We start from the raw sequence: 27311 nt of genomic DNA on the forward strand, positions 1-27311 counted from the left end.
ACAAAAAGAAAGCCCGACGTGGGGCTCGAACCCACAACCTTGAGATTAAGAGTCTCACGCGCTACCGATTGTGCCAGCCGGGCTTGTTGTTGCTGTTTTGATGAAAGGATACGCGAGCGGTGTTATTATATTGCCAGTAGTTTCTGGTGTTGATGGTGAGCAGGACACTAGGTAGGATTGAAGGGTTTACGAAGATGCACAGAGTTTGGGAGCTCAAGGTGCAAATTTGTTTGGTAGCGTGGGGCTGCTGGCGAACTTCGGCGACATAACTACCTCAGTGAAATGATCGATTACGACCAAGTTACCTCGCATTTAGGAGCTCAAGCACACGATAACAACACATGTCCACTAATGATCGATGCGTTCGCAGGAGCGATCGCTGACTACATGGAGATGAGGTGTAAGAAGAACCTCACGAGTGCACAAAAGCAGCTAACATTGAATCAGACGCAAATGTATATTACAGAGTTTAAGTGGCGAATCTCTATGCGTCTATATACCTGTAAGTCTCTGGACTAGTTTTTTCAATGCAGTATGCAGAAGGTTATCGAAAGCGTTGAAATGAAGGTACCGCTACGCCGCCTTTGTTTTTTCTCTTGTGCCACCACTCTGAAGTCAGGTCTAGTGATCCAAAGCCTGAGCTTGACACTGTTTATCATTAGCAAAAACTCTCTCACAACTTGAAAGATTCGACTCACCATTTGCCAATACACGCCTCGCTTCTTCAGCAGTTCCTGGTGACTACCCTGCTCCAACACCCTTCCACTACCCATAACGAAGATGACGTCTGCCTTCTGGATCGTCGCCAATCGATGCGCAACCGCAATCATAGTCCTAGCATCGTCACCAGCAGCTCTCTCGATGGCCGCTTGCACCAGCTTCTCGCTCTCGCTGTCAAGCGACGAAGTAGCCTCATCAAGTAATAGCAATTTTGGCTTTCGCAACAAGGCCCTCGCAAGACTGAGACGCTGTTTTTGCCCGCCAGACAGGCTCATGCCCTTAGGACCAAGACGGGTGTTGTAACCGTCTGGCAACGAGACAATGAACTCGTGGATCTGCGCATCTGTGCACGCCGCTTCGATGTCTGCATCTGTGGCAGCGTCGACAGAGAGGGCAACATTATCCTTGATGGTGCCTTCGTAGAGGGTTGGTTCTTGCGACACGAGACTGAGTTGTTGGCGGTAGAGGGATGGATCAAGGGTCGTTAGATCTTGGCCGTTGTAGAGGATTGTGCCGGATGTGGCATCATAGAAACGCTCGAGGAGGGAGATGGTGGTGGATTTGCCGCAGCCAGAAGCGCCTACTAGAGCAGCGAATTGCCCAGGAGCGACGTGCAGGTTTAGGTTCGAAAGGACCTGCGTGTCGCGGGACTTGTAGGTGAAGTTTACATTCTGAAAGTCGACACTGACGCCACCAGAGGGATTGCGCAAAGCTGGGTAAGTAGGCGCTGCAGCATCCTTTGGAGGTCGCATACTGAGAATGCGGTTTGCGGCTCCAGTTGCCTGAGCCATGTCTGTCAAGAGTCAGCCACGTTGCAGTTCGAACAAACAGGACACTCACTTGGTGCAAAGCTGAACCACATGCCAGCAGCAATGGCACCTTGTACTACCGCAGTGTAGATGACGAAGAAGTCGACTAGGCCGTACTCCCTTTTGGCGAGTAGCGTACCGCCGTACCAAAACGCCAAAGCCATGCAACCCAGTTCAAGACTATCACTTGCCGCAAATACAATCGTCGAGTACTTTGCGTTGCCAAAGGCATGCTTGACATGGCTGACCAAAAGGCTCTGATATCGATTGCCGATCATGTCTTCCATGATGAGACTAAGAACCGTTCGGAAGGCACCGACAGCCTCCGTGGCAAACTGACTGCTTTCCTCGAACACCTTAGCGTTCTTCTTCTCGAATTGTATTTCCAGCCGCATCCGCATGTAGCCAGCACCAAGAATGATTGGCATGATGGAGAAGAGGGCCACTAGTGTGAGCTTCCAACCGTAGACAAAAGAGATGATCAAAGACCCGACTAGATTGACGACTGCAATGAGGGCAATAGACATCTCCGTTGTCATTAGCTGGCGAAGTTGCACGACGTCAGAACTCAAGCGAGAAGTGAGAGACCCGGGGCTGTGTCCTTGGTCATCGAACCAGACAATCCGTTTTTGCATCATGTTGCTCAGGTATTCTTGACCGTAGATCGCCGTGACCACGACTTCGACATAATGAAGAGCATAGCCAATGACGAAGTAAGCAATGAAAACAGCAGCGGCCTCCACTCCGAACATGCCGGCCCAGAAGTTGCCCTGACTGACGAGGCGATTGCCCGTGAAGGTAAAGACTTCGATGACTTTGGCGAAAATAAAAGCTTGCACTGGGTAGATGGCTCCAGCCATGAAAATACCGACTGTTGAAATCGAGTAGAGGAGCCATTGGCTACGCTGTTCGTAGAGTAGACGACCAAAGCTAAGCACTAGGCCTCGCTCTTTGTACTCAGGATCCACTTCGGACGTATGGGACTCTGTTTCTTGCGCGTTGGCGCATTTCGCATCTAGAGTGTTGACTCTTTCCAGCTGAGCTTCTTCAGAGATCTCATGAGCGCCTTCCGGTTCCATTGCAAGCTCTTGAGCGTACACAAGGCTACGGTAGACGCCTGCTTCGAGTTGAACAAGCTCGTCATGTGTTCCCTCCTCAACGAGCTTGCCTTTTCGCAGCACTACAATCTTGTCTGCGCGCCTGATGGTAGAAAGGCGATGGGCGATGACGATCGTGGTCCGATTTCTCGATACGCGATCCAGGGCCTGTTGGACTATCCTCTCTGTGCGCACGTCGATAGCGCTGGTTGCTTCGTCCAAGATGAGAATAGCGGGCTGCTTGATAATGCTTCGAGCAATGGCGATGCGCTGACGCTGACCTCCAGAAAGCTTGATGCCGCTCTCGCCTACAAGTGTGTCGTAGCCTTGAGGTAGTTTTAAAATGAATTCCTCAGCGTATGCTTCTCGACATGCCTCCTCTACCATCTTCATTTTCTCGGCTTTTGACAAATCTTGCCTGTCTGTCCCGCAAAGACCGAATGCAACATTGTTGAAAAGGGTGTCGTTGAACAAGAATGGTTCTTGCTGCACAAGTCCAATCTGCGAGCGCCACCACTTCAAGTCAACCTCGCGCAGGTCCGCCCCGCCGACTCTGATCGTTCCAGTGCAAGTATTCGGACCCAGGTCGACTTCCTCTTCTTTCTTTGCTTTGTCCGGTGTTTTCTCGTATTTGGGCTGCTTGTCGTCAACTTTCTTCCGTTGCCAGAAATTCTTAGGCTTTCGTGTTTGCTGTTCGTCTACGACCGGCGGCGGAGGAGCGTCGCTTTTCTCAATTGCAGTTGTGCCTGCAAGCTCATACCACCTCTGAACAAGGCCCACGATTGTGCTTTTGCCTGAGCCAGACGGTCCGACTATTGCAGTGACTTTGCCAGCACTGAGTCTGAGGTCAAGACTATCTAATATCTGTACGTTCGGTCTGCTCGGGTACGAGAAGGCAACGTTTTCAAACGTAATGTCGGCATCTGCGTTGATCTCGGGATCTCTCATGCCGGAGGTGTCAGGCAGAGGTGCATCGATGGTGACGAACAGCTCGTGCGCTGCAGTAGCAGCCTTTGATATGGCCATTATTGGGCCTGCTAAACGACCAATGTTCATGACCGCCATCATAACGGAGAACAAGACGCTGAACCCATTAGCTAAGGATTTCTGTTACGATGAAGCGAAGACTTACACTGTTATGTCACCAACATTGCCATGACCCTCAGATGCTCGTTTGATACCATACCAGAAGGTAAGACCGAAAGTGCCATACATGGCCGCCATTTGCGGAGCCATCAAAAGACCCATGAACGGCGCAGCCTTCTTCTCGTTCTCTCCAGCCTGGGAAAGTAGAGTCAGTAGATGGTACTGCACGACATGATACAAAATCAATGGAATGGCTTACTTTGGCAACTGCAAGCTCGTGCAGTCTAGCTAGCTTAGCTTCAGCACCGAAAGCTACCACCACCCGCACAGAAGAGAACATCTCGAAGGCCATTGCTGAAGCATCTTCAAGGTGTTTCGCGGTCACTTTTTGGATATTGATGAAGGGCGGCACAATCAGGCCGTATACAACCAAGATGAAAGGCAGCGCCGCCGAAGCTACCAGAGTCAACAGCCACCCTTTGACAAAGGATACAACGTATAGGCCTATTATGAATGCGAGTGATTGGAACAACATCGCGAAGTGTTGTGAGATAGCGATTTGGACTGTGTTTGACGACGTCGTGATTCGAGTTGATACTTTGCCGGGGGATATAGTATCGATTGTGGCGACAGGCTGAGCGAAGAGGGCACGCAGGTATGCCAGACGAAGAGCTGCGGACATTCGTAGCCCGCTGATACGGATGCAAAGCTGGGAATAATCAGCAAGAGTGTTCCAGAGAACATGAGTTTGTCTTACCATCGATACATAGGACAGCACGAATTTCGCGATGAAAAGGTACAGAATATAGAGTGTCAAATTGTTGATATCGGCCTGGAATTCGTCTCTCGTGACAGTGGTGTCAGGAAGGAAGTAATTTGTGAAGTTACCCACGAGCTGGCCTGAGAGTTCAATTAGCATCTTTCTGAAAGCAATGTTGGAAACAACATACCGAAAACAATGTTCATCAGTGGGTACGCCTGTAGCCCATCAGTGACTGGACACCAGACACTACGATTTACTTACTATGCCCGAGCCGATTGATGTGAGACAACATAGTGCGATCAAGAAGTAATCGAGCGCTGTTCCATACTTGAAAACGCGCTGCTGCAGTGTCAGTCAACACCAACGCCAACATTGAAGACAATACCCACGAAGTAACTTTTCAACCCAGCATCCGGGCCTTTCTTAGATGTAGGTCCAACGGCGCCTCTAGCCTTTCCAGCAGTTTTTGCGACATCATTCTTGTCGACTGTGTTTGCTTCGACGATTTGCGCTTGGAGTGCAGCAGTCTTGCCTTCCGCGTTAGCGGACGGGGACAAAGGTTTGGTGTCGGCCATGTTTGGTTTTCGAGATTGCGACTAAGACATCGAAGGGTTCAGCCCTGTTATTAAGTGCCCTAGGCAGAATTTATGCAACGATGCGCGTTGACGAAGGTACCAGAAACTGGTGCCTGAAAGTGAAGAAGAGTGGCAGCTGTATAAGGCGTACAGCTTGTTACGCGATGACCAAGAAGAGTAAGACACGGGAACTCCGTGCTAGCGGCAAGAGCGGTCAAGACGGATGTATAGAAGTGGTCAACGATGATCGGTGACTACGACGAAGGCAACGGCGTGACATTATATATACTTTCCTTTCAAGTGTAGGAAATGAGTGTAAGGCGTACAGACCCGGAGCTTGTGTGTAGGAGTGGAGCACGGGAGCCCTTAGCCTTTGTAGATCGTTTGCGCTAGCTGCCGCCAACGAGGTTTTGTCCTAAACGAGCGAACGACTGCGATCGATGGTCACGGGTTTTTTTCCAAGTTCGCAGAACATCAACGAAATACGATGGACAATGCTTTGGGAGCAATGATTCGCTGTTCAGATGACTCTCTGATATCTGGTCATTTCAAAGACGCGAAGACAGACCGGAACAACATGTGCAGGTATAGAGGCACGTGAGGCGGATTGGTGCCCTGCTGGACCGACCGCCGTTGCCGACTTTGCGATGACGGCTCGCTTACACTTGGCGACTTCCTGCTCACCGTTTCGGTGACTTCTCATCTCTTGCGGTTCGAATGCATTCGTGTCGCTGCATCAAGGTTCGTGCAAGATCTGTCACAACTTACTACATTGCCTCTTCTCAACATGGCTGTGTACGAGTCACTCTAAGTCACCCTCCCCTCGGGAACTCTACACAGGGTGACTGCCTGTTTGCTCCATCATGAATTACGCTTACAACTGCGGAGCATGCGCGGCTGCAGCTTCACCAGATTATGGACATGCGATGCAAAGTCCGCCTGCAGCAAGAGTCGCTCAGCGCCACTGCACATACTCGTTTGCAAACGTGTTCTTTGGACCATCACACATGTGCCTTCTATTTCTTTACTGACCACTACTATTTCTCTCACACCACAAATTGCGGCGAAGTCTCTGTTTGCAGGTATTTGTCGCTTTTCCGAAGAGCAAACATGTTTGAGATACTGTGCACGCACCTGCATTCCTCACCCTGCTCACCTCAGCTCTGTGTGTTCATACCTTCCATTCAAGTTTTGAAGCACGCCACTTAACAGCCATCATGCTCCTGCGATCTCACCTTACCCGCAGGCTGAAACATATGTCTTCCAGGATCAAGGGTTGTCTGTTGAACACCAGAGAGACAGATGAGATACATGAGACAGCTGATGCAGACAAGGGAAATGTGGCAACTACGGTCTCTGAAGGCCCGCAGGCTCCTTTAGCGGTGAGTTCGATTCGTGAAGAGTCAGCTGCAACTTCCATAACCGAACCATCACCACGTCTGGCAATCTTTACACTTCCACTCGAGATCTTTCATATTGTTGGAGACTATCTTCCCTTGGGTGCGCAGGTGGCTCTCATGCTCACTTGTCGGGAGTTTCTTCGCATATACGGTCTTGAGAAGTGGGATCAGATCCGTCGCTTCCATTATTTGCGCCTGCACCTCTTCCATTTTCTTGAACGAAAGCCTGGGTATTATGTCCTCAACAAGCCTTTTGGCTACGCAATCACCCGCAAGCACTTAGCTTTGTACTTCGACAAGGAAGCAGGCTATAGCGAAGGCCACAGTATCTCACTCAACAACTTATCTCATTCCTCTACGATTACAGCACCACAACTCGACTGGGTCCAAAGCGAGCTACGGCGCACGAATCTGCGACTTCCAAGTCGCACGCCACACGACACCATTATTGACTTGGAAGTCGTGCCACGCCGACTCCCATCGAGGTTACTGATCCGATGTAGATAAACAATTACCAGACCGTTGACAATTCAGCCATTCATGCTCTCAGCACTCAATGACTTCGGACTTGGAATTTGCCGATACATGAGCACGAAGCACCGTTCTGCACCCTGGTTCGACAACAGCCTCGCCGACAATTAGGCTCCCGTCAACCTTAGGTATTCCGCGTCTGTTACGTACGTGATTACGGCAGTGCGAGCAGATAATCAAATCACTGACGATCTCTAGCGCTTAACCCGGGCGCTACAGATGATGAAGACGATTCTTCGGGGGGCCCTGACCGCACACGTCTATGGCAAAAGCCTGCACAAACACACGATCAAAGGCAGTTGTTAACTATGCATGACTGACTATCACACCAAGCTCGTACACGATCCCAGCACGACCCATCAGAACCAAATTGTCTTGATGACTTGCAGAACCTCGGAGATGGCGGTCAAGGCGTTTGCCTTATGATCGGTGCCGCCAGTCATCCAGAAAACATCGTGTGGACAGCTCTCGCAGGTGGCGAAACCAAGCATGACGTCCGAGTTCTCAACTACCCTAGTGGGTGCATCAGAGCTGCATTTAATGGTCCAGACCTGGAGGTAATTAAGGCGAATATGTAGGGTTGGCCGTGATTCCCAGCGGTCAGCGGTAGATCATTATAAAGTCTAGATATGCGTAACTAATTGTGAATAAACCTTCATCCTCGCCGAAGGACGCGTGATCCAGTAAATGCACAGCTGCACCCAAATGTGGAACTGCTTTACCGCTAGACTTACCTGCGCAAGGGAAGCTGGTGAAGCCGGCGAAGCTTTGACCAGTTTGCTTTGGACCACGTTAATTGATTTTGATTTCACATGAGTGTGAGAAACCTTCCAGTTATCGACTCAATTCGAGCTTCTTTAACCCAACACCATGAACGATGCGAAAGGGTTGAGCCATCGCATGAAGACAAAGCTGAAACCCCAGCATCAGCTCAGCGCGCAAAGCCCGTCAGTCCCGACCCACAGCCGGCGCAGCGCAAGAAGCAGAAGACGGAACATGTTGACGAGGCCTGGGAAGCCTGGAGGAGGGGCGAAGAGGTCTGCGATAAGCAGCTCAAGAGGATCGCTGAAGAGATGAGGGTCCACATGTCTCTGAAGCAGACTCCGCCAACCGTAAAAGCCTCTGTTCCAACGCCAGCGACGTTTCCTAACATCGACAAGCACCCCTCGGAGAACATGGCCGAATACCGTCGCACAATGGACCCAACAGGCGCGCTCTTCGAAGCCCCCGCCATCTTCGTCCTCTTGAAGAAGTACAGTTTTGATCATGAGTTGGCCTAAATCGGTCAACACGAATATAAGGAAGTCTCTGATACTGACACGGTGTTCAGCAGGTACACGACAGCCCTCTTGAAGGAAGCTACTGGGTATAGAGACCGTGGAAAATACCAATGGCCTGCACGTGCTCACATGATCGGCTGCCCTCCCGACCTTATCACGGAGATGGAAGAGCTCATGGAGGGATGGAAGCTACTCGTCGACCGCCCAGGGAAGAAGGGACTGTGGAATTGGAAAAGAGAGCACACGTGTGCACCAAAGTGTTGGCCAGGCCAGAATTCTGACCAAGCGGGTATCCACATTCCCAGCTATAAGCAGTAAACAAACTACCTGTCTACAGGATAAGGACCGATCCAACACCGACGCTCAAACAGTACGAATCAACACCATACCCAGACGCGTAGGCGAGTGATGTTTCTACAGCAGTTCAAGCACACTCTTCTTCACCATTTTCGGCGGATTAAACGGCCGGCACTTGCTAGCAGCGCAGAAGTACTCATCTGAGCAGCATGGTAAGTCGCCGTTGTATCCGCAGGTCGCTGTCAACACATTAGCTCAAACTGCATTGCATCCATGGTTGCCAGTCACGGGTCCTATTAAAGTCAAGACTTACCATAAAGACCACCGCAGGTCGGAGCAGGAACCTCAGCTGGTTTACTGAGCTGACCATTGTTGCAAGAGTATTCGCGGGGGTTGTAGCATGCCGTCCCACCGCAGGCGAGTGTTGCTTCACCGTTGAGTACGGGGCAGAGGAAGTTGCCGTTCCAGCAAGTATACTATTCCTCGTCAGTCCCACTCCTTCACCAAGTCACTCTACCTCCCATCCTCAGACTTCAAAAGCAAGGAAGAAAGTGAGGGCAGCATTCATACCTCGCCCGGCCGATACGGTGCACTTCCACAATACTGCACCGCACTATCCGGCGTAATGAGCTGCAACTGCGTATTTGCATCGCAGTAGTACGTTCCGGCGTCGTAGCACGCGGTGCCGCATGCGACATATGCTTCGCCGGTGGCTGTCTTGGGACACAGGAGTGTGCCGAAGCAGGTGTATTTGGAGGGGTAGAATTGCGCTGCACCGCACCACTTGAGGTCCTCGGCGAAGGCAAGAGAGAAGAGGGTGGTGAGGAGGGGGAGGGTGATGGGGAGCTTCATGGTCGCTGTTGAATTTTGGATACCAGCAGGTGTTGAGTGAGGTGTTGATGGGTATTGAGCTGAGTACAGATAGGAATAGGACCTTATATAGTTGAAGGTTGCGGTGAGGTTGGAAAGGTCGAATGATGGTCCTCGTCTTCCTCGCTTTGAGAATACGGTGATGACTTCAGCTGAGTCCTCAGCCCTTCACCCTCAGAGGCCTATTGTAATGTTGTCCATGCGCTGTTCTTTTTTCATGTAGATCTCCCGCCGCCATTTCGATAGTCTGGTCGGCATATCCTGCTCGATTGCACTGGCTCTTGTCGTGCAGGGCCCGTATACAAGTCAGATACGGGTACCTGTGCTTGGACAGGAAATTTTTATGACCATGTCTCAGTCCCCGCATTCTATCTTTAGACATCCCCAGATATGATACGTCGATTGAATGCTGATGTATGACGACGATGGTGGTACGGCAACGTACTTCCAGATTCATGGACTGGACTCGTGACAGGCTCAGCCGCAGGGTGATCGGTCCCTGCATAAGCACGCGCGAGCGGCTGATCTGATTGGCGCTAAGGATGATGGTCGGCTACCATAACTGTTGTAAGTTCGTTAGCTCTTAGTTCTTATATGGGCTTGGGTTTGTGCTGCCTGCATCGTGGCCGTGGGCGTCGAGGGTGGACAATTGAAGCCGCACTTCCATATCCCTGATTCCGACGATATCCCCATGATCGCAAGCAATCTCCCGTCTCTTCTCCAATCTGATCAAGCTCTCGACCAGACGCTCGAGAAGCCATTCGCTTTCACTGACGCCTGCAACCATCGGGCTGTGTTCGCCCAGCCAGTCCCAGTTCACAAGTCCTTCCTCATTCTCAGTCTCGTTTGTGAGCATTGTTCCCAGAACCCGATTAAGGCGTCTGGGTGTTGTATATCTGATGAGCCGCGTGAACTCGACCCATTCTTCGTACGAATAACGTTTTGGCTTGTCGAGACGGAGGTCAGAGGAGACTTTTTTGATGCTGAGAGCAATACGGCGGGATAGGGAGGCTTGGGTAGGTGCTTGCGTGAGATCTGTTTCTGCTTCCGCAGCCAGGCTCGTGATGTTGAGAGCTGTTGCTTGTAGTGTGTCGGCAGCAGCCTCCACATTGTTATCATCATCGGCTCCGCTTCCAGCATTTGGGTCTGCTGTTGCAAAGCCTTCCCTGATGCGTCGTTTGGCCTTACGATCTTGGATACGCTGTTGCAGCCAGGGATGCTTGTCCACCAATGGTTGCCAGATGCCTCGTTTCGGAAGGATTGTAAAGTCTGCTACGATATTGCTCCACTTCTTAAACTTCGCAACGACCGTGTCTCCCAGATCGGAGACAAGTATCGTCATCGTTGGCACCGAGATCAGACTCCAGATCACGAAGAAACAGCGACCAGGGTTTGACTTGGGTGACAGGTCCCCGTATCCGATCGTCAACAGAGAAATGTAACTGGAGCATATTAGCATCTCGCGATATGGCATGGAAGTAGTCACAGGCATGAGAAATCGTAGTCACTATACATACCAGAAGTACAAGGCTTGGAAGTAAGTCATGCCCTGTATGCCTCGCTCTGTTTGCCAGAAGACAACGGCTCCAATGCACCACAGAATCAGGAACGTGGTGACCGACCAAATAAGATTCATCCATCTCTTGAACCTTTCGCTGTCAGCTTGAATCCTGCGCATCGCATCAAACCGATCCTTCTCCTCTTTAAGAAGTAGTATACGTGATTTCCGATCCACTCTTGGCGGTACACCGAAGCTGCGTGAGAACGACGAGGTGTGCTGTACGTTGTTGCCCATTGCAGTGCGATATGGTCTTGGCTGAGAAGGCGCGCTGATCTTCAACCTGCCGAATGTGCTTCGACGCACAAGCTGACGCTGGCGGTGTCTATAGTCCTCAGAATTTGTAGCAGTCAATTCGAGAGCCTGCTCTCGTCTACGCCGAATGTCTTTCCGCACGATGTGGTCTTCGCCCAGTTCTCGCGCAGCACGGTACAGTGAAGAGACAATGAGCCCAAGGGTTATGATGCCACCTACTGAATAGGGAAAGAGAAGACCCCTACCCAGATCAGTAGTAGCGACCAGATCGCCAAATCCTGATCCAGTGAGCAACTTGCCACATAAACAATGAACGTCAATTGACTCACCCACGGTCAAGATTGTGACATAGCAACTGAAACACGGTTAGTCTTGGTGCATACAAGATGTGTTGGTTAGCACTCACAAGTAAAGCGAGTTCGGGAAAGTCCATTGATCCTCCCCGGCATCAGTCTGTATTCTCGAATAAATGGCTGCCCCACCAGCGATCCAGATGAAGAAGAACATGGTCTGCAAGATTAGCGTGCGCTGACTGTCGCTCAAGGCAAAGTGATCCGGGTAGTGTCCGAGATGGTAGCCGAGCATGTTGACCATCAGCAGCACAGAACAGACGAAGTAAAACACGGCCGCAGCAACCGCATACCAATAGCCCTGGGTGTAAATCTCGTATGGTCTGTTCGGCGGTGCGTAGACCTCCATACATGCCGTGATTGCTGTCAAGAGCCCAGAGCTGATATACCAGAAAATGATTGTCGTAGGAAGCGCGATGACATAGCGGATCTTTTGCGTGAAGTTGCAGAGCAGGAAGACGTTCCCGAGAAAGCCACAGATCAGTGATACGACGTTGAGCCAGTAGCACCATCTTGGATCTGCGTAGGGCACTCCGAAAAGATCTGAGACAAATCCGCCATCCAGATAGTTGTTTTGTCGCCAGCTGGTGACTAGAGCAGCGATTGAAGAGACGTTTGCTAAAGGCCCAAGGCATGCAGCGAGCAGAGGAATGCCCGTAGAAGCGAACCACCAGCTTGAGTCGGAGCCGTCGGTCCACTTGTGCCAGATCTTCCAGCGGTTCTGTCTTTGAGCCTCGTCCCGGGGTCTGTGAGTAGCTTCCTGGAAGGGTTCCTGAACATGCAGTGCCTGCTGTTGCTGTGGCGCTGTGGCGTCACAGCTTGCGGGAGTCTGCGGCTTCTCCACCTCAGCATCCTTTTCGGCCAACATCGCGGTCATGGCAGGCGTTGATAGTCTGCGTCAGACATGATGGTTGTTCTTGGACACAGCGCGGATTGGACGCAAATGTCCAGGACTGATTGTGGAATTGTATTCGTCCAGATTTGGGAGGCGTAGGATTGGGCAAGACTGTCTGGATGAGATGTATTGGAAGAACAAGTGCAGGGGAGCGGAGAAGCTGGGAATGTCTCCAAAATACTGACGATAAGAATGGTTTAGTGGCTGGGATGAAAGGTTTAGAGGTGCTGAGCAATCGGCGCTAGCGCTGGAGCGGCATCATGAATCTGAGGGCCGCCACAGAGTAGGGAGGGTGATGATATAGATGAACTTAGGTTAATAAGAGAGCGAAGACAGTAGCGGGAGGAAGAATACATTTCGTTGAGAGAAGATTAGTGTTTGCCCTACCTGGGTAGTGGCAGTTGCGATCTTGCATGGTGCACGATGTGGAGGGAAGTAGCGTTGCAAGACGCCGCTAGCTTGATGCGTCACAGCTCGATTCACTCTGCATATCGCGATGCGATAGATGGCAATGTCAAAAGGTGGACTCGGATCCATTGTTACTTGACTTTGAGGGTGCCCAGATTCGAAGTCTTACATTGGAATATATACAACACGTAGGTATCAACGACGTCATAGCTACTGCTTCAGCTTTTCTGTCAGCTCCGGTACCTTATCGAACAAATCGCCAACCAGACCGACGTCTGCAACCTGGAAGATGGGCGCATCGGGGTCCTTGTTGATGGCCGCGATGACCTTGCTGTCCTTCATGCCAGCCAAGTGCTGGATGGCGCCGGAGATACCGGCGCAGAGGTACAGCTGCGGCGCCACGTTCTTTCCTGTCTGTCCGACCTGCAAGCTGTTGTCCGCGAATCCACTGTCGACGGCGGCTCGCGAAGCACCAATGGCAGCGCCCAGTGCATCAGCCAGAGGGGGCATGAGCTTGTCGAACTCCTCCTTGGACTTCAGCCCGCGTCCTCCAGAGACGACCTTGCTTGCTGAGCCGAGATCGGGGCGGTCAGACTTGGCAAGGTCCTCAGACACCCATTCTGTTGGGCACTCGGCCTTGGGATCTGTGCCCTCCTCCACTGTCGCGGATCCTCCTTCTGTCTCGGGAGCGGGGAAGGCGGTGCCGCGGACGGTGATGATCTTTGTGCTGTCGCTGGACTGGACGGTCATGATGGCGTTGCCGGCGTAGATGGGGCGAACGAATGCTGTGGTCGTGTCAGCGTCGGCCGTGCAGTCGCTGGTCGCCCCCACTTACTGTCCTCGCTCTCGATCTCTGTGATGTCTGAGATCTGCTGGACGTCGAGCAGAGCTGCGACACGGGGCATCAAGTTCTTGCCAAAGGCAGAGTGCCCGGCCAGGACGTGTGTGTACCCGCCCTGCTTGATGTTCTCGACCAGCAGCGGTGCCCAGTTCTCGGCAAGTCCCTAGAGCGACCGTCAGTCTGCGCAGCCATTGTACGTCGTCGGTAGTCTGACCTTGTCGTATGCAGCATTGTCGACATAGACGACCTTCTCGATGCCCTTTGCCTTGCCTGCCTCCTCAGCGACTGACTTGCCCCCACTTCCGGCGACGAAGGCTGTTATCGGACCACCGAGCTTGGTTCCGGCTGTGATAGCGGCGAGCGAAGCAACGTTGAGCCTGCCCTCCTTTGCCTCAAGGACGGCGAGCGTAGAGGCCAATCGTGCCCATGCGGCTTGTGACTGTGGCTGGCGAAGCTGTGCGCGAGCAGATCGGAGCCCCGAGGTGCGTGCGGCGGCGAACATGACGGGCGGTCCTCTGTTTTCCGATATGGTTCCTTCCAATCCCAACTTTCCAGTTCCAACTCTTACAAGTCGCTGCGGGGGTATCTCGGTGGTGGAAGCGAAGGTGAACGGCAAAAGTCGAGTGCAAGCTGCGGACATGATTGACCTCGGCCTGGCCATGGCAGGGCTCGCTCCGTGTACCGGCGCTAACCTTGCGACTCAAAGTTGCATGCACGCCTGCTGTCACGTGATGCTGGCCGCGCGAACTCCCAGACGCTGGGCGCTGGGAGCATCGCGAACATGGAAGTTTAGACGCGACGACCACCCATCGCATCCCCAACGTCCCCACATTCGTTTGCTGCCAGACAAACACCGCCACATAGCGCAAAGTGCTTGTAGAAGCTGCGCGACTTCAGCTATCTGTTGCACTCTGCGCGACTGCCCGGTTCTGCGCAGTAACGCCTGCCAGCCCCCGTGCCCACCGCGAGCTTTCCCACCGCAGCTATGTCCGACGACGCGACTGCAAGCGCAAGCGCGCAAGACCCTTCCCTCGAAGGCACCACGCAAGCCAATGCGCTTGACCAAGGTACGTCACATCGAACGCATCCATTTCCAGGCGGCTTGCGACCACGCCGACGCCATGGGTGACAAGTCCACTCTTCCGTACCTCGATGGGTTCGACTTGGACGAGTATGACATGGAGGCCGGCCCGCCTATCGGGGCCGGCTGCAATAGACTGCCGACCGATTCAGAGCTATCGTCGCCTCCACGGAACATAGTAACATCAGATGCAGACACCAACATGCTCGAGGAGCCTTTCACAGTGAAGGAGTCGTCGCGCGAGCTCTCGACTGCCACACCCGCGCCCGTCTCAGACAACCCTCTCGATGCGCCAGACGGCCCGCGGCCAGACGCCGAGGACGCAGACGGCCAGGAAGACGAGGAGATGGGCGGCCTGGGCGACACCAAGAAGGAGAAGGACGGGGAGGGCGTCGAGGCTGCAGACCCTGAGGCGGCGGCAAAGACCGATCTGCAAGCTGCTGCGCGCTCGCACTTCGTCGCCCAGACCTACGCGACCATCATCCCCAGCTATGCGACATGGTTCGACATGCGCTACATCGACTACCGCGAGCGCAAGGCCCTGCCCGAGTTCTTCAACGGTCGCAATCGCAGCAAGACGCCTGCTGTCTACCGCGACTACCGCGACTTCATGATCAACACCTACCGCCTGAACCCGTCCGAGTACCTGACCGTCACGGCCTGCAGAAGGAACCTGGCTGGAGATGTTTGCGCCATCATGCGCGTGCACGCTTTCCTCGAGCAGTGGGGTCTCATCAACTACCAGGTACATGCCAGTGGCACGGACGAGTACGATTGACAACTAACGCGTTACGTAGGTCGATCCTCAGGAACGCCCATCAAACATTGGACCTCCGTTCACTGGCCACTTCCGTGTCACAGTTGACACACCCAGAGGATTGCAGCCCTTCCAGCCAGGCCCGGGTTCCAGAGTCACAGAGGGAAAGCAGAGCGCGGCCACCGACCGTGCGGCGAGCGCACAGCCTACCGCCAAGTCAGAAACCAAGTCGCTAGCCGGACGCAACATCTACGAAGCCAACGGCAAGGAAGCCTCCGCAGAGCCAAAGGACAAGGCGGCCAACGGCGAAGGCGCTGCGAACGGTGGCCCTGCTGATGTCAAGGATCTCGAGGCTGCTGCCAAGGAGCCCTTGAAGGTCATCAACTGCTTCAGCTGCGGTGTCGAGTGCACCCGTGTGCACTTCCACGAGACAAAGCCTTCCGAGCAGCCCGGCCAGACCAAGAGTGTTGGTGGACTGAAGCGCGACTTGTGCCCGAGGTGTTTTGTCGAGGGCAACTTTCCCGCTGGCACATCATCCGCCGACTTTACCAAGATCTCAACCCCAGAGGCCTCATCCGTCTCCGAGTCCGAGGAGAAGTGGACAGAAGAGGAGACCCTTCTGCTTTTGGAGGGTCTGGAAGAGTTTGACGAGGATTGGAACAGGGTGGCAGACCACGTCTCGACCAAGACTCGCGAGCAGTGCGTGATGAAGTTTCTGCAACTCGAGATCGAGGACAAGTACATCGAGGCCGACCTGCCGCAAGGCGACGCTGCCACGCCTTCGGCGAAGTTCCTCCGCGACTTGGACTACCTCAGCGAAGGCCGCGCGCCTCTGCACCACGCTGATAACCCGATCTTGAGCGTTGTCAGCTTCCTCGCTGGTCTGGCACCCGCAAATGTCACCGAAGCTGCCGTTGCCTCCGGCCGCAGTGTGGGTGAGATGAAGCGCATCTTGCAGGAGAAGATAAACAAGGCACCCACAGCACCCTCGGAAAAGGGGAAGGAGAGGGAAGGCGCGAAGGCTTCTACACCGGCCACAGGTGCCTCAGATATCAAGCCTGAGGGCGATGACGCTATGGAGGTCGACACCACCCAGGATCTCACAGCGTCCAACAAGGACGCTTCGTCAGACAACAACAACAACAACAACAACAACAACAACAACAACAACCCCCTCGTCACACTGCCCTTCGCTCTCTCCGCAGCCCGCTCGTCAGCTCTCGCCTCGCACGAAGAACGCCACATCACGCGCCTCGTCTCTGGCTCTGTCAACTTGCAGCTACAGAAGCTCCAACTCAAGCTTGCACATTTCTCCGACATTGAGAAGCTCCTGTCTGCTGAGCGTCGCGATCTGCAGCGCCGCCGCCAGCAGCTGTTCATGGACCGACTCAACTTCCAGCGCCGCGTGCGTGCGCTCGAAGACGCAACCAAGAAGATCAGCTCAGGCATACAGGGCCAAGGCCTGCCAGGGTCGATGAGCAACGAGGATGCCATGGCAGCGCTCACAGACGCTATCCGCATGTTCGGTGTTGGCAAGGGCGACGACAGCATGGGTGTGAAGCGCGATAGTGTCGATGCGGGCGCGCAACCCGTTGCAGAGGGTGGCGAGGGCTACGGAAAGCTGGAGATCTAAAGAAGCTCTTCTCTCGAAGATGCTGGTGTTATTGGCGTGATTGGAGCTTGACTCTACCATGGTCGAGGACTTGCGACCTGGGTTTCTTTGGAATACGCTGCATTGTTCCTTGACGGTGTATCGAACAGTAGAACATGGCTCTGCTGTGTCAGCTTGTACTAAATCCATGCATTGCTTGACGCGTACTTGATCATTGCTGTAGTTGCTTTTGCACATTGAAGAGGATGCTGGCACGGGCCAACAGCTCGACACATCCCTGCCAGTTCCGAGCTTAGAAATGCAGGTCCGAGAAACGCCGCAACTTTTCGATGGGTGACGACAGCAGTACATAGCTTCACTACGCGCACCACCGCCATCTGCACCTTCCCTTTTGTCGTTTCCTACCAGTTCACCATGTTTCGCACCGCTCCCCGATTAATTGCCCGCCAAGGCGCACTGCGCGCCGTCCCACGTGCCTCTCTGCCCGCCCGGAGATTCATTAGCACAGCGCCTCCAGCGCAGAAGAGCAGGAGTTGGAAGAGCTTGGTTGCGCGATTGGGTCTTGCTGGCGCCATAATATACTACTACAACACCACCGACATTTCCGCCGAGCCAAGACGTACGACCCCGCAACAAGAGGATGGCTTGGAGTGAATGGATGCTAACAGGCAGTAGACCTCGCGCCCGCGCTCCCCACAACCGAAGTCGAGTCCGAAACCCTCCCCACCATCGAATCCATCTCCGCCGAGCGCGCGCAACGCAAGGCTGTCCAGCAACAGCTAGAGCTCCAGCGCCAGAAGGAGGCATCTGCTGCCGAGGAGGCTGCGCGCGCCCAGCAACAACAATCATCCAGCCATGCCGAACCGCAGGAGGGTGGTATCGAGGGCCTAGAAGCCGAGGCCGACCAGCAGGGCGCGTTCAATCCCGAGACCGGCGAGATCAACTGGGACTGCCCGTGCCTGGGCGGCATGGCGACAGGGCCGTGTGGGGAGGAGTTCAAGGCGGCGTTTAGCTGCTTCGTGTACTCGAAGGAGGAGCCGAAGGGTATGGACTGTATTGATAAGTTCAAGTAGGTCGCACCGCAATCGCAGGGCTGCAGATGGAAGTAGAGAGGAGTGGCAATGCTAACAACAACCGCACAGGGACATGCAGAACTGCTTCCGCCAATACCCCGAAGTCTACGGCTCGGAAATCGACGCAGATGACGACGACGACGACGACATGACCGCCGATGCCGCCGCCGACGTTTCCACCCCCTCCGACTCACAGCCCACGCTTTCCGGCGAGAAGAACACAGGCAGCCCGAGCCCCGCAAGCAATGCCACTGATGCACCAGTAGCCAAGGAGCCTGTCACGAAGGCGTCGAAGAGCAAGAGCGTGGTCCCTGCGTCGTCGGGACCGCACTCGGCCGAGAAGGTCGCGGAGAATAGGCGCGAGTTGGGGCTTGTGCCGGAGAATTACAGGCCGGAGGAGAAGGAGGTGAAGAAGCAGGAGCCGGTTAGTGAGAGTGAGAGTTTGGTTCCCAAGGCTGCTCATGACAGCCGATAGAAGCAACGTCGGGAAGGGGAAAGAGGTAGTGACGATTCGAGAGCGAAGACGTTTTAGGGACGACCGAAGACATGACGGTAGAGCTGAGGTGTCAATGATTGTGCGGAAAAGCTTCATTTGTATTATACGGCATGTGAGGAGGATTTGGGGAAACAAAAAGGTCGGCATGTACAACACCTATGTTCCGAAATACACACCTTTCACTCACGCGCCCAACTTCGTGTAGCAAGCATCGAGGCCCTTGACGGCTATGACTACATTGGAGCCAGAGCATGAGAGTGGTAGTCTGGCCGCCAGGCAACCATCATACCCAACAGTACCCTCCACCATCCGTATCTTAACATCGAGGCGTCGAAAGTGGTGACGCGGCTCCCGCAGTAACTCAAGCGGGTGCGCGTTCATAACGCTTCCCAATCAAATTCTGCTGCCTAATCATCACGATATATCCACAACAACAGAGCAACCAGGCCTACCACTCCCTCGTACCTCGCAATAACCACTTGCTGCTTGCCCCATATCTCGAAATAATACCTTCCACATCCCTTCCCTCCCGCCCCTCAAACCAGATCTCAAAATGCCGATCGTCGAGGTTGGCATGATGGGCGTGCGACCCAACAAAACGCCCATGGACCCGAGTACAGCGGACGGCAAGATCCTCAGCGATGCGTGGAAAGCCGTGATCCAGGCGCCTGGCGGACCGCAGAGAGTCTTCTGGGGTCTTGAGGAGGAGGACAGGGGCAGGATTTGGGGGTGGTTTGATTGGGAGAGTGTAGAAGAGCATGAAGCGTTTGCGAAATCGTAAGTCCCCCCCCCCCCCCCCCCCCCCCCTCTTCGTTTCTGCTTGGCCATCTGCAGCGTCTCTGGAGTAATGCTTTGATCCCACGGGTATGGCCAGTGCAGGATTGCCATACGCATGGTGGAACAGAGGAGAATCGCTGCGAGATCTCATTGTGGCATTCGACTGCACCCATGGCCCATTCCGTAAAGCGTCTCTCAGCCTTGCCGTCTCGCACGTGTCGGTGCAGAGCTTCACGTCCATTTGCTGATCATGCACATGTAGAGTTGGCGGCGAAGCAACAAAGCGCTTTGTGGAAGTCTTCACGCCCGGCTTCACCAAGCACGCCCATGTGGACACGAGTGTGTTGAAGGCACCGGTGACGGAGGTCATGCTGGCCTCCTTCCCACCCGACATCACCCAAGACGCCAAAGATGCCGTGGCGGGACAGTTTCAGACATTCAAGGAAAAAGCGTTAGACCAGTGCAAAGACGTCAGAACTGTGAGTTCGGGCTGGGGCCTCGAGATCGACTTCCCCGTTCGCAACAGTCCGAACGGCGAGAAAGGGACATTGTTCTTTGCGTTGATAGGATGGGGAAGTGTGGACGAACACATGGCTTTTCGAGAGACGGAGGCTTTTAAGGAGAATGTGGGTCTGATCACGGGTATGGAGGGATATGTCAAGCTGGATATGTTCCATTTGAGTTGTGAAGTCATGGAGCGGGAGGACTAACGTATCGGTAGCGCAGGAAGAGTAGGGGGATGAGAGAGGTTAGGACCATTCATGAGGTAACGCGGTATGCAACCAAAACTCCTGCGAAGCGTTACGGAGCGCGGGCAAGCTGTTGATCCGTTAGACGTGCAGATCGTAGAGTCCAGTGCGCTTCAAGCGCTGCCGCAGGAGAGACAGCAGGCTCGAAGCCGTTGCGGGCTGTGTGTCTTGTTTCTTCCCTCGTATACTGCTTTTCCTTCTCGAGCTGCCTGTTGACGCACAATGACATAGCATTTTTAGGGCACCTTTTCTAGTCTTTGCTAATACGTCATGTTAACTAAAGCGTAAAACTTATAATGATTGTCAAAACGTACGAACCCTCTGAACCTGGAACAGTGATGCAAACAGTACATCTGCACCATGGTATAGTCGTGCGGACAGGCTTGTGAGCGGCTACTACCAACGTTGATGCCCTGCATGACGTCTACCAAGCTGTCACAACTGTCCACCAGACAATAAACAGCCACTCGGATGCCTTCGCTTCTGTATGATGTAGAGGACTCCAGTAGAAGTAGCAGTAGTAACGAGTGTTAGGTAACTGTCACGGTTCAGGGTGCTCTTGCCTGTCGAACCTCACCTGCCATGAGAGTGACTGCCATGTCACACTAGCGTTGTTTACAGCTACTCACCTATACATACTGTCCGTAGCTTCACCCAATACAACCTCAGCTCAATCCTTCAATATTTCCGCACATGCGTACTGATCACTCACGACCCACACCGCGACAGTAACAGACAGAACATCAAACTATGCGAACAGAACAAGAGTATAAATAGAAAGCATTCAAATATATTGCATAATGCTACAGTGGTTACACATACCTGACTGCTCACCCTCAACGGTGCGAGTAGCTAGCGTAGCTTAACTTTGCTACTGTTTACGCACCGGCAATACTTTTATACAAACGCTCTGACCTCCCTGCAGCAATGTGGCTCATGTATGCGTTCCCCATCGTGCTGGAGTCCGAAGGCGCATTCTTGTGTCTTGATTCATGGTAGATTGTGCTGTTTGATATCTGTTGAAGGGAAGTCGGAGTTATTGGATAGGAAACCACTGCCCAAACACCCCCTTCGGATCCCATTTCCTCTTCAGCTCCCTCAGCTTGGGCAGACTCGTCCCATAAATAGCCTCCAGACTCTCACCACCATGTGCGAAACTCGCGTATGTAGGATTTTTCATCGCATCAACGTTATCACTCCGAATATTCTGCACCTTCTTCCCGAACTTGTTGGCTTCAGCATCCAGAACAGCATCAGTGTACCGCGGAACAACAATCGCCTGCGCGAACGCTGAATCCCTCAGCGCCGGATTGAAAGCAGCGTTACCTGCAGGCACCGATCTTGCTTTGGTAAGATTATACCGCTCTATGAGCACCATTGAGTTGGGGCCCTTGGCTTGGAAACCCCTGAACAAGTCCAAATTTCAGGCCAGGTGTCTGGCTGCATAGACTAATGGTTGTGCTATATGCTGGCTTACGGTCACCGCGTGTGCAGAACCCAATATTCGCATCGTTCCAGTTCGTGTACGGTGTTATGGCGCTGGAGTTACTCGAGGGGCCGAGGTCATAAATGGAATTGAATGCCGCACGACCGGTTTCGTCAGTGTCTTTGCGCAGGAGGCCTGTTACAAGGACAGATGGCTCGTTGAGCGGTGGTCCGGAGCTGGTCAGAAACGAGGTAGACGGGTTGTTCTGGGTGAGAGGGAGGTCTTGGATTGCTTGGGCAATTCGAGGGAGTTTGTCGGGCGTGAAGAAGAGGCTGTTGATCCAGGCTGTGCGGTCGGTGAAAGTGGCAGGTTTGGCGTTTACAGTTGCTGAGATAACGACGCCAGAATTTGGTCCAGCGCCGCGGAGGGCCCAGAACAGATCGGGATAGGAGGTTGTAACTGCGTGAGCAGTGTCGGTCGGAGGCTGTGATCAAAGATTGTATTGCTATCTGTATTGTTGTTCGATAATGTTCTTGTCCAGGAGCTCTCAGCTCAGAGGTAAGTGCACTTTCCCTGGGGCAGTGCCTACTACATTAGGATATCATATGACTTAAGCCACGTGGTTACAGAGGTTCTGGAGACGGTGACGATTGAGCTGTCAGCGGTTGCAACGCGCAGAGAAATGATGTTGTCGAGGCTAAAGCCGATTTCACCCATGGGATTGCCTGAGTCAGTGTAAGGTCAAGCTAAGTTGGTCCGTGGTGACGTACCATGGCCTCCACCCAGGTAGGCACTGAGAAACCGACGCAGTTGCAGTGCCAGTTAAGACCAGTGCACCAGCAGCATCAGCCGCTGCAATAGTATCACCTATACTCGCACCGCCGCCGATGGTGGCTTGCTTCTTGTCTTTACTGACAGTGTCTGCATTGAGCCCAACAGGATTGATTAGCACACCAGTGCTGCCAAGCTTAAGGTTTTCGCCCATCCAACACCACCATTCTGCACAAAGAAAGGAACATTTGCCTTAGTACAGTACTTGATCTGGGCAGAGTAAGCATGGAAATTTGATATGAAATTTGTGTTGACGTACGATCGCAGCGACATCTTTCTCTGACGTAACATTGACTACGACTGACGGCAGTGGTGCGTTGAAGTTGCTCCATCTTGCTTGGAGTTCAATTGAAACTGACGAAGAAGTCGAGACCAGAGCTGCAAGATCTTGTGCGACTGTTGGTATCCTTACAGCAACAGCCGTAGTTGCAGAAGCCAGACAGAAAAGCGAGTAGGACTCTCATCGTGTATGAAAGTGAACTGCAGTGTCGTAAACTTGAGAGAGCGTCCAGCCGTCTAAGAGTATTCGCCATCAACAATGTACGGTCCGCCCGACATGCATGCATATGCAGGTCGGTATCTGACGGGAAGGGTTGTGAGTTGTGACATGAGCTTGAAACTAGTCAGCAGGGCGCGGTTTAGCCGTGCAGGTTGTGCGGTGGTGCAACCATAGACGGACATTCCATAGGTCTAGGACAACTTTCGGAGGTGAAACCAAAACGGGTTGCGGTAATCATACAGTAACTATTGCAGACTCATGAAAGATACATACTCTTGGCGGTAGATTCGACTCCTGAATCCTTCGATAAAAACAGGTCGTAAGTGTGGAGGGACATCCTTCCTACTTGAGCATGCATTCAACGTCTGTCTACGACAGTTTTCGTACCCTAGGTGTGGGCCAATCTGAATTGTTGAGAGATGCAGGTTCATGCACATGGAGGGATTGTTCGGCAGAGGCATTTGGGCCGCAGCATTAATGCAAGACGTTGGACGTGCAAAGCTGGGCAAGGCGTGCTCCGAAGCGTCGGAGATGTGACTTCCTCCTCGTTGATAACTGATTGCTTTATGTATGCGCTCGGCTCAGATATCCCCCGAATGGTTGCCTCCATTTCGACCCTACTGAGCACGAAAGCAACAGTACCAATATTCATTCCGTACTGTACTCAAAAACGAGAATGCCAGTTGACCGATAGCTGTCCATGCACCTCATACCAGCGTTAGATGGATGGTGACAGCCTCCAAGATGCCTTTTTCGTTGGTCATGGATGGGAGATCGGACGATGTCGATGGCGTCCCTTCGTAACGCGTAAGCTCCATCTCCTCCATCTCCTCCAGCTCCTTGTACGGTTTGCGAGCAAGACCACTGTACTTGACACCAAAACTGCTGTTTCTCGTACCTGGGAGCTTCGACGACCCGTAGCCTGAGCCAGTGTGCGTCGTTGCGGGCCGTGGATTGAAGTGGAACCAGATAGGTCCTAGTGTTGGCAGGCAAGCGCACACTATAGCCAGAGATAGCTCGATGTTGGTCCAGAAGAACACTGGCGCAGTATAGTAGATCACATCGTCCGGATGTTTGATGTATTCCTCTGCAATGGAGTATGTGGCTATGACGCGCGTAACGCTCACAGCGCAAACCCTTTCCGGTCAGTACGGTTTCGACAAGTACTCGATCTCCAGACTTACGCTGCGCCTAGCACTAGCATGCCAATTACAGCCAGCTTCTTTTTCATATCAAGCTTGACGCTCAACACCATGGGTATCGGGAGCACAAGAATGACGAAATCGGCGAGAACATCTGTGTACTATGGATGTTGTCAGCATATGTACGAGTCCGCATGCCGCGTCCAGAATTGTGTGCCATGATGTAAAAGAGAGACTTACGAGAAGAGCCAGAAACATTGGAACTGTCTGTACACAGCTGTTGCCGTAGTATGGCTCGATGAAGACTGTGATGGGGTAACATGTGAAGAGATGCGAGAATGTAAAGCTCATGGCCCAACCAACGACGTATGCAAGAACGACGTAGACGATAATCCGGAACTTGCGAACGTCGAAGATATTTATGTACATGACTAGTATCGAAGACTTGATGAGTCCAAGACCAACAATGGAGATCATGTTCAGCGCGAACTTCGTCTATGCACTCAATTAACATCCAGCTCGCTTGGTGGGTGCTTCACTTACCTCTTCGAAGAAGATCAGTCCTGGATCGTCCAAGATGGGGTTTCCATCTGCATCGAGTAGCTGATGATGTCCCAGATGGCTGTATATTGCAGCTGAATATCCGTTAGAACCGATGAACTTTTGTCCCATGGGCATACGTACTTGCAAACTGAAGTATGCAGCACGACAACGATACCAACTGTGATCAATCAGCTTCATCAGAACGCTACGTTTCTGCATGGTGAAACTGACCAGAGCTCCAATGGCGAGGTAATCGTCCCAAGCAAATCGTTTTGCCAGAGCCTTTGCCCAGATGCGGAGACACATGAATGTCAAAGGAAGTATCATGAATGCTACAGACAAGCCAATCATGCTGCCTTTGGTGTCGTTGTGCTTCATTGTGTCCAAGAATGCGATACGTCAATGTGGAAGTAGAGTGAGCGAAACGTTGATTTTCGCATCGATGGAGGTACTGACAAGACGGGTGTCAGCTTGCGGCCTAATAGTAGGCAACGAAGAACATTCGACGTACCTGGCTCGGAGTAATGATGGGGTCATGAGCTATTTAAAGGGTCTTGGGAGTATCAAATCATTGCTATATCGGGGGAAAGTCAGTAGATACTGAGCTTCACCTTTGAACTAACACGAAGTAGGTTTCGAGCCACCAAAAGCCAATCGGAAACGCATTCGTCGGTCTGCATCTCTCCAGCATCCCAGCAGGTAGGTTGCAAACGCCAAAACGAATATTGTCCACTGATTGCCAGGATGAAACTTGCAATTGCAAGAAGACAAAGGTGATCGGCGCAACCATGATAGCACGCAGTAGCTACAAACCCCACGCGCTCGTAGTGTATGGTTCCGGTATGGCGCCCGGACGGAAAGCGTTTGCGACTCACCACTGAGCATAGTCATTAACGGGTGAGTCCAAAGGAGTGGATGTGCCGTTGCGCTATGGCGGGGGACAACTGAACGATCAGGTCTTGCACTATAATGCACGGCTTTGTACCGTATTGTTACCCATGTTGACCGGATCGATTGAGGTCTATAGGTTGCGAAAAGGCCCGAGGGACCGGTACTTGAGGCCACAATCAGGGTGGTTACATGCAAACGAACACTGTCGAATAGGTGCTCGGCTGTGTACTTATCATAGAACTCAAGACCCTTCGACTGTGAACGTGATGATCGCACCAGCGGAAAGCCGTTTTGATCGGGATCTCGGCCAACCTGACATTATGTGCCCGTTATTCCGCTGAGCCTGCTGTAAAGCCTTCGGAACGAGGGTCCCGTGGCAGTGCAACCTGCACGGCACTAGGGATGTCTGTGAAAACCTAAAGATAGGTAACCGGTCTGGTCGGTATGGGGAAATGGACCATTCTGCCGTTCGTAGCTGTGCTGCATACATTAAAAGCGAGCCGATCTGAGTAGCAGGCTCGTAATCAACATGAGCGGTAGCCTGCATATCATTATGTGCCTTGCTGGTGTCGAAGGTAAGGAAGAGCTGAAGCGCCTACGTCACGACGCGCTAGAGACGCGTCGCGACTTCCTCGTGAGGTGTCGATGCAAGCGCCAAAACGGGAGGTTCGCGATTTGCGGCGCAGCAACCGAGGCACAGACAGTCCAACACCCGAGTTCAAAAAGCAACGAGTGCACAAAGTGACGACAAGCTACACGGAGGGAACAAGGCCATATCAATCGATCAGCCCATCATGGCTCGACGCGAAGATATGATCTGCACCGAACTTTTCCCAGCTACTGTGATCTCTGACCGACGTGTTTTAGCCTAGGACTACAAGGGCTTTTAAAATTGTCAGCAAACGCCCGGTTTTAGTCCTACAGAGGCCTACTTCAAGTAGCACAACTGCATTCATAGCATTTCGCTGGGATTGTCTTTTTATCTCCATCGTGCTCAACCTTTACAGTAGTGGCAGTATTCCCCACACTCGTGTTGCCATGGCCATCAGCCCGGCATATATCGAAGACGAGCCTGCTATTGCAGCCCTCTGCGCAGCCGCGTTCTGGGAGTAAGACTTTTTCAGACGCGTAGTCTACCCGCGCCAGAACGAATTCCCAGATGATGTGAAGATCTTCTGGCACGAATGAATTCGTGCAGGTTGACGGGAGAGGGGCAAGGTCATCCTAGTCACCGTCACAAACGATAAAGAGCTAGAAGGAATCTCTCAGGTCGCAGATTACAACATCAACGGAACACATGGCACCAATGGTATGGATAGAAGCCGAGGGGAGAAGGTTGTCGGCGTAGCAGTATGGCAAAGAAAGGGAGATGAGGAGTGGGCGCAGCGTGTCAAGGATGAGCGGGAGGATTTTGGTAAGTCCCCGATTGAGATTAAACGATAGTGGAAAGCGAGGCAGTTATGGAGTGCAGGTCATTTTATTTCGTCGTATGCTATACGCATGCTAGCGCCCGAATTCTATACACGCGAACTGGCAAGTTCTAGGCATCGACGCCTTCCCGCCCCTCCAGTCCTCTCATAACCGTGCCATTGTTCCTGAAGGAGCAAACATCCTCCAGCAGGTAGAATCATACTATGCCCACCATTTCAAGGGCTCTTGTGCCAATAGTTGGTACTTGCACCTTCTAGCCGTGGATCCG

General features: G+C 52.8%; 12 protein-coding genes and 1 non-coding gene across 13 annotated transcripts; 5 read left to right on the forward strand and 8 right to left on the reverse strand.

Annotated features, from left to right (window-relative positions):
* Positions 1–10: 10 nt before the first annotated feature.
* Positions 11–83, reverse strand: BU25DRAFT_t124. Its single transcript has one exon. It is a non-coding gene; the product is annotated as a tRNA-Lys (tRNA).
* A 365-nt stretch (positions 84–448) lies between these two features.
* BU25DRAFT_401197 (leptomycin B resistance protein pmd1) lies at positions 449–5471 on the reverse strand. Its single transcript, XM_033704999.1, has 9 exons — positions 4865–5471; positions 4737–4814; positions 4663–4690; positions 4470–4612; positions 3972–4421; positions 3759–3907; positions 1561–3710; positions 699–1513; positions 449–648 (listed from the first exon to the last, which is right to left on the reverse strand). Exons 1-9 carry the CDS (start codon positions 5048–5050, stop codon positions 622–624), a joined length of 4026 nt encoding a protein of 1341 aa, XP_033557499.1. The 5' UTR covers positions 5051–5471; the 3' UTR covers positions 449–621.
* Positions 5472–6267: 796 nt separating this feature from the next.
* On the forward strand, positions 6268–7559 carry BU25DRAFT_425068 (uncharacterized protein; the record flags this gene model as incomplete). Its single annotated transcript, XM_033708322.1, has 2 exons — positions 6268–6949; positions 7315–7559. The coding sequence occupies 2 exons, from the start codon at positions 6268–6270 to the stop codon at positions 7557–7559; spliced, it is 927 nt and encodes a 308-aa protein (XP_033557500.1).
* Positions 7560–7793: 234 nt separating this feature from the next.
* Positions 7794–8579, forward strand: BU25DRAFT_462201 (uncharacterized protein; the record flags this gene model as incomplete). The annotated part of the gene is made up of 2 exons (XM_033710500.1): positions 7794–8233; positions 8312–8579. The coding sequence occupies 2 exons, from the start codon at positions 7794–7796 to the stop codon at positions 8577–8579; spliced, it is 708 nt and encodes a 235-aa protein (XP_033557501.1).
* A 96-nt stretch (positions 8580–8675) lies between these two features.
* On the reverse strand, positions 8676–9410 carry BU25DRAFT_462202 (carbohydrate-binding module family 52 protein; the record flags this gene model as incomplete). The annotated part of the gene is made up of 3 exons (XM_033710501.1): positions 8676–8797; positions 8872–9034; positions 9129–9410. 3 exons carry the CDS (start codon positions 9408–9410, stop codon positions 8676–8678), a joined length of 567 nt encoding a protein of 188 aa, XP_033557502.1.
* Positions 9411–9710: 300 nt separating this feature from the next.
* On the reverse strand, positions 9711–12786 carry BU25DRAFT_182102 (voltage-gated potassium channel). The gene is made up of 4 exons (XM_033700925.1): positions 11648–12786; positions 11571–11596; positions 10946–11519; positions 9711–10870 (listed from the first exon to the last, which is right to left on the reverse strand). Exons 1-4 carry the CDS (start codon positions 12466–12468, stop codon positions 10012–10014), a joined length of 2280 nt encoding a protein of 759 aa, XP_033557503.1. The 5' UTR covers positions 12469–12786; the 3' UTR covers positions 9711–10011.
* A 226-nt stretch (positions 12787–13012) lies between these two features.
* Positions 13013–14378, reverse strand: BU25DRAFT_414569 (electron transfer flavo protein-like protein subunit alpha). Its single transcript, XM_033707325.1, has 3 exons — positions 13950–14378; positions 13730–13898; positions 13013–13679 (listed from the first exon to the last, which is right to left on the reverse strand). The coding sequence occupies exons 1-3, from the start codon at positions 14235–14237 to the stop codon at positions 13105–13107; spliced, it is 1032 nt and encodes a 343-aa protein (XP_033557504.1). The 5' UTR covers positions 14238–14378; the 3' UTR covers positions 13013–13104.
* Positions 14379–14529: 151 nt separating this feature from the next.
* BU25DRAFT_414571 (SWIRM-domain-containing protein) lies at positions 14530–17402 on the forward strand. Its single transcript, XM_033707326.1, has 3 exons — positions 14530–14802; positions 15011–15561; positions 15614–17402. Exons 1-3 carry the CDS (start codon positions 14721–14723, stop codon positions 17204–17206), a joined length of 2226 nt encoding a protein of 741 aa, XP_033557505.1. The 5' UTR covers positions 14530–14720; the 3' UTR covers positions 17207–17402.
* Positions 17403–17599: 197 nt separating this feature from the next.
* Positions 17600–18652, forward strand: BU25DRAFT_305655 (uncharacterized protein; the record flags this gene model as incomplete). The annotated part of the gene is made up of 3 exons (XM_033702062.1): positions 17600–17804; positions 17858–18254; positions 18328–18652. Coding segments are annotated over 3 exons (927 nt in total), but the record flags the coding sequence as incomplete, so codon positions are not given.
* Positions 18653–19307: 655 nt separating this feature from the next.
* On the forward strand, positions 19308–20241 carry BU25DRAFT_425074 (uncharacterized protein; the record flags this gene model as incomplete). The annotated part of the gene is made up of 2 exons (XM_033708323.1): positions 19308–19531; positions 19794–20241. 2 exons carry the CDS (start codon positions 19308–19310, stop codon positions 20239–20241), a joined length of 672 nt encoding a protein of 223 aa, XP_033557507.1.
* Positions 20242–21316: 1075 nt separating this feature from the next.
* BU25DRAFT_478597 (FAD-binding domain-containing protein) lies at positions 21317–23373 on the reverse strand (the record flags this gene model as incomplete). The annotated part of the gene is made up of 8 exons (XM_033711001.1): positions 21317–21675; positions 21758–22190; positions 22334–22431; positions 22477–22482; positions 22544–22673; positions 22712–22747; positions 22797–22996; positions 23310–23373. 8 exons carry the CDS (start codon positions 23371–23373, stop codon positions 21317–21319), a joined length of 1326 nt encoding a protein of 441 aa, XP_033557508.1.
* Positions 23374–23628: 255 nt separating this feature from the next.
* On the reverse strand, positions 23629–25249 carry BU25DRAFT_182241 (uncharacterized protein). The gene is made up of 7 exons (XM_033700927.1): positions 25233–25249; positions 24953–25172; positions 24863–24899; positions 24722–24813; positions 24419–24673; positions 24221–24339; positions 23629–24173 (listed from the first exon to the last, which is right to left on the reverse strand). Exons 2-7 carry the CDS (start codon positions 25097–25099, stop codon positions 23744–23746), a joined length of 1080 nt encoding a protein of 359 aa, XP_033557509.1. The 5' UTR covers positions 25100–25172; positions 25233–25249; the 3' UTR covers positions 23629–23743.
* BU25DRAFT_182240 (uncharacterized protein) lies at positions 25250–25732 on the reverse strand. The gene has a single exon (XM_033700926.1). It carries the CDS (start codon positions 25610–25612, stop codon positions 25340–25342), a length of 273 nt encoding a protein of 90 aa, XP_033557510.1. The 5' UTR covers positions 25613–25732; the 3' UTR covers positions 25250–25339.
* Positions 25733–27311: the final 1579 nt, after the last annotated feature.

Source organism: Macroventuria anomochaeta (genome assembly GCF_010093625.1).
Source record: "Macroventuria anomochaeta strain CBS 525.71 unplaced genomic scaffold BU25scaffold_38, whole genome shotgun sequence".
Lineage (NCBI taxonomy): Eukaryota > Fungi > Ascomycota > Dothideomycetes > Pleosporales > Didymellaceae > Macroventuria > Macroventuria anomochaeta.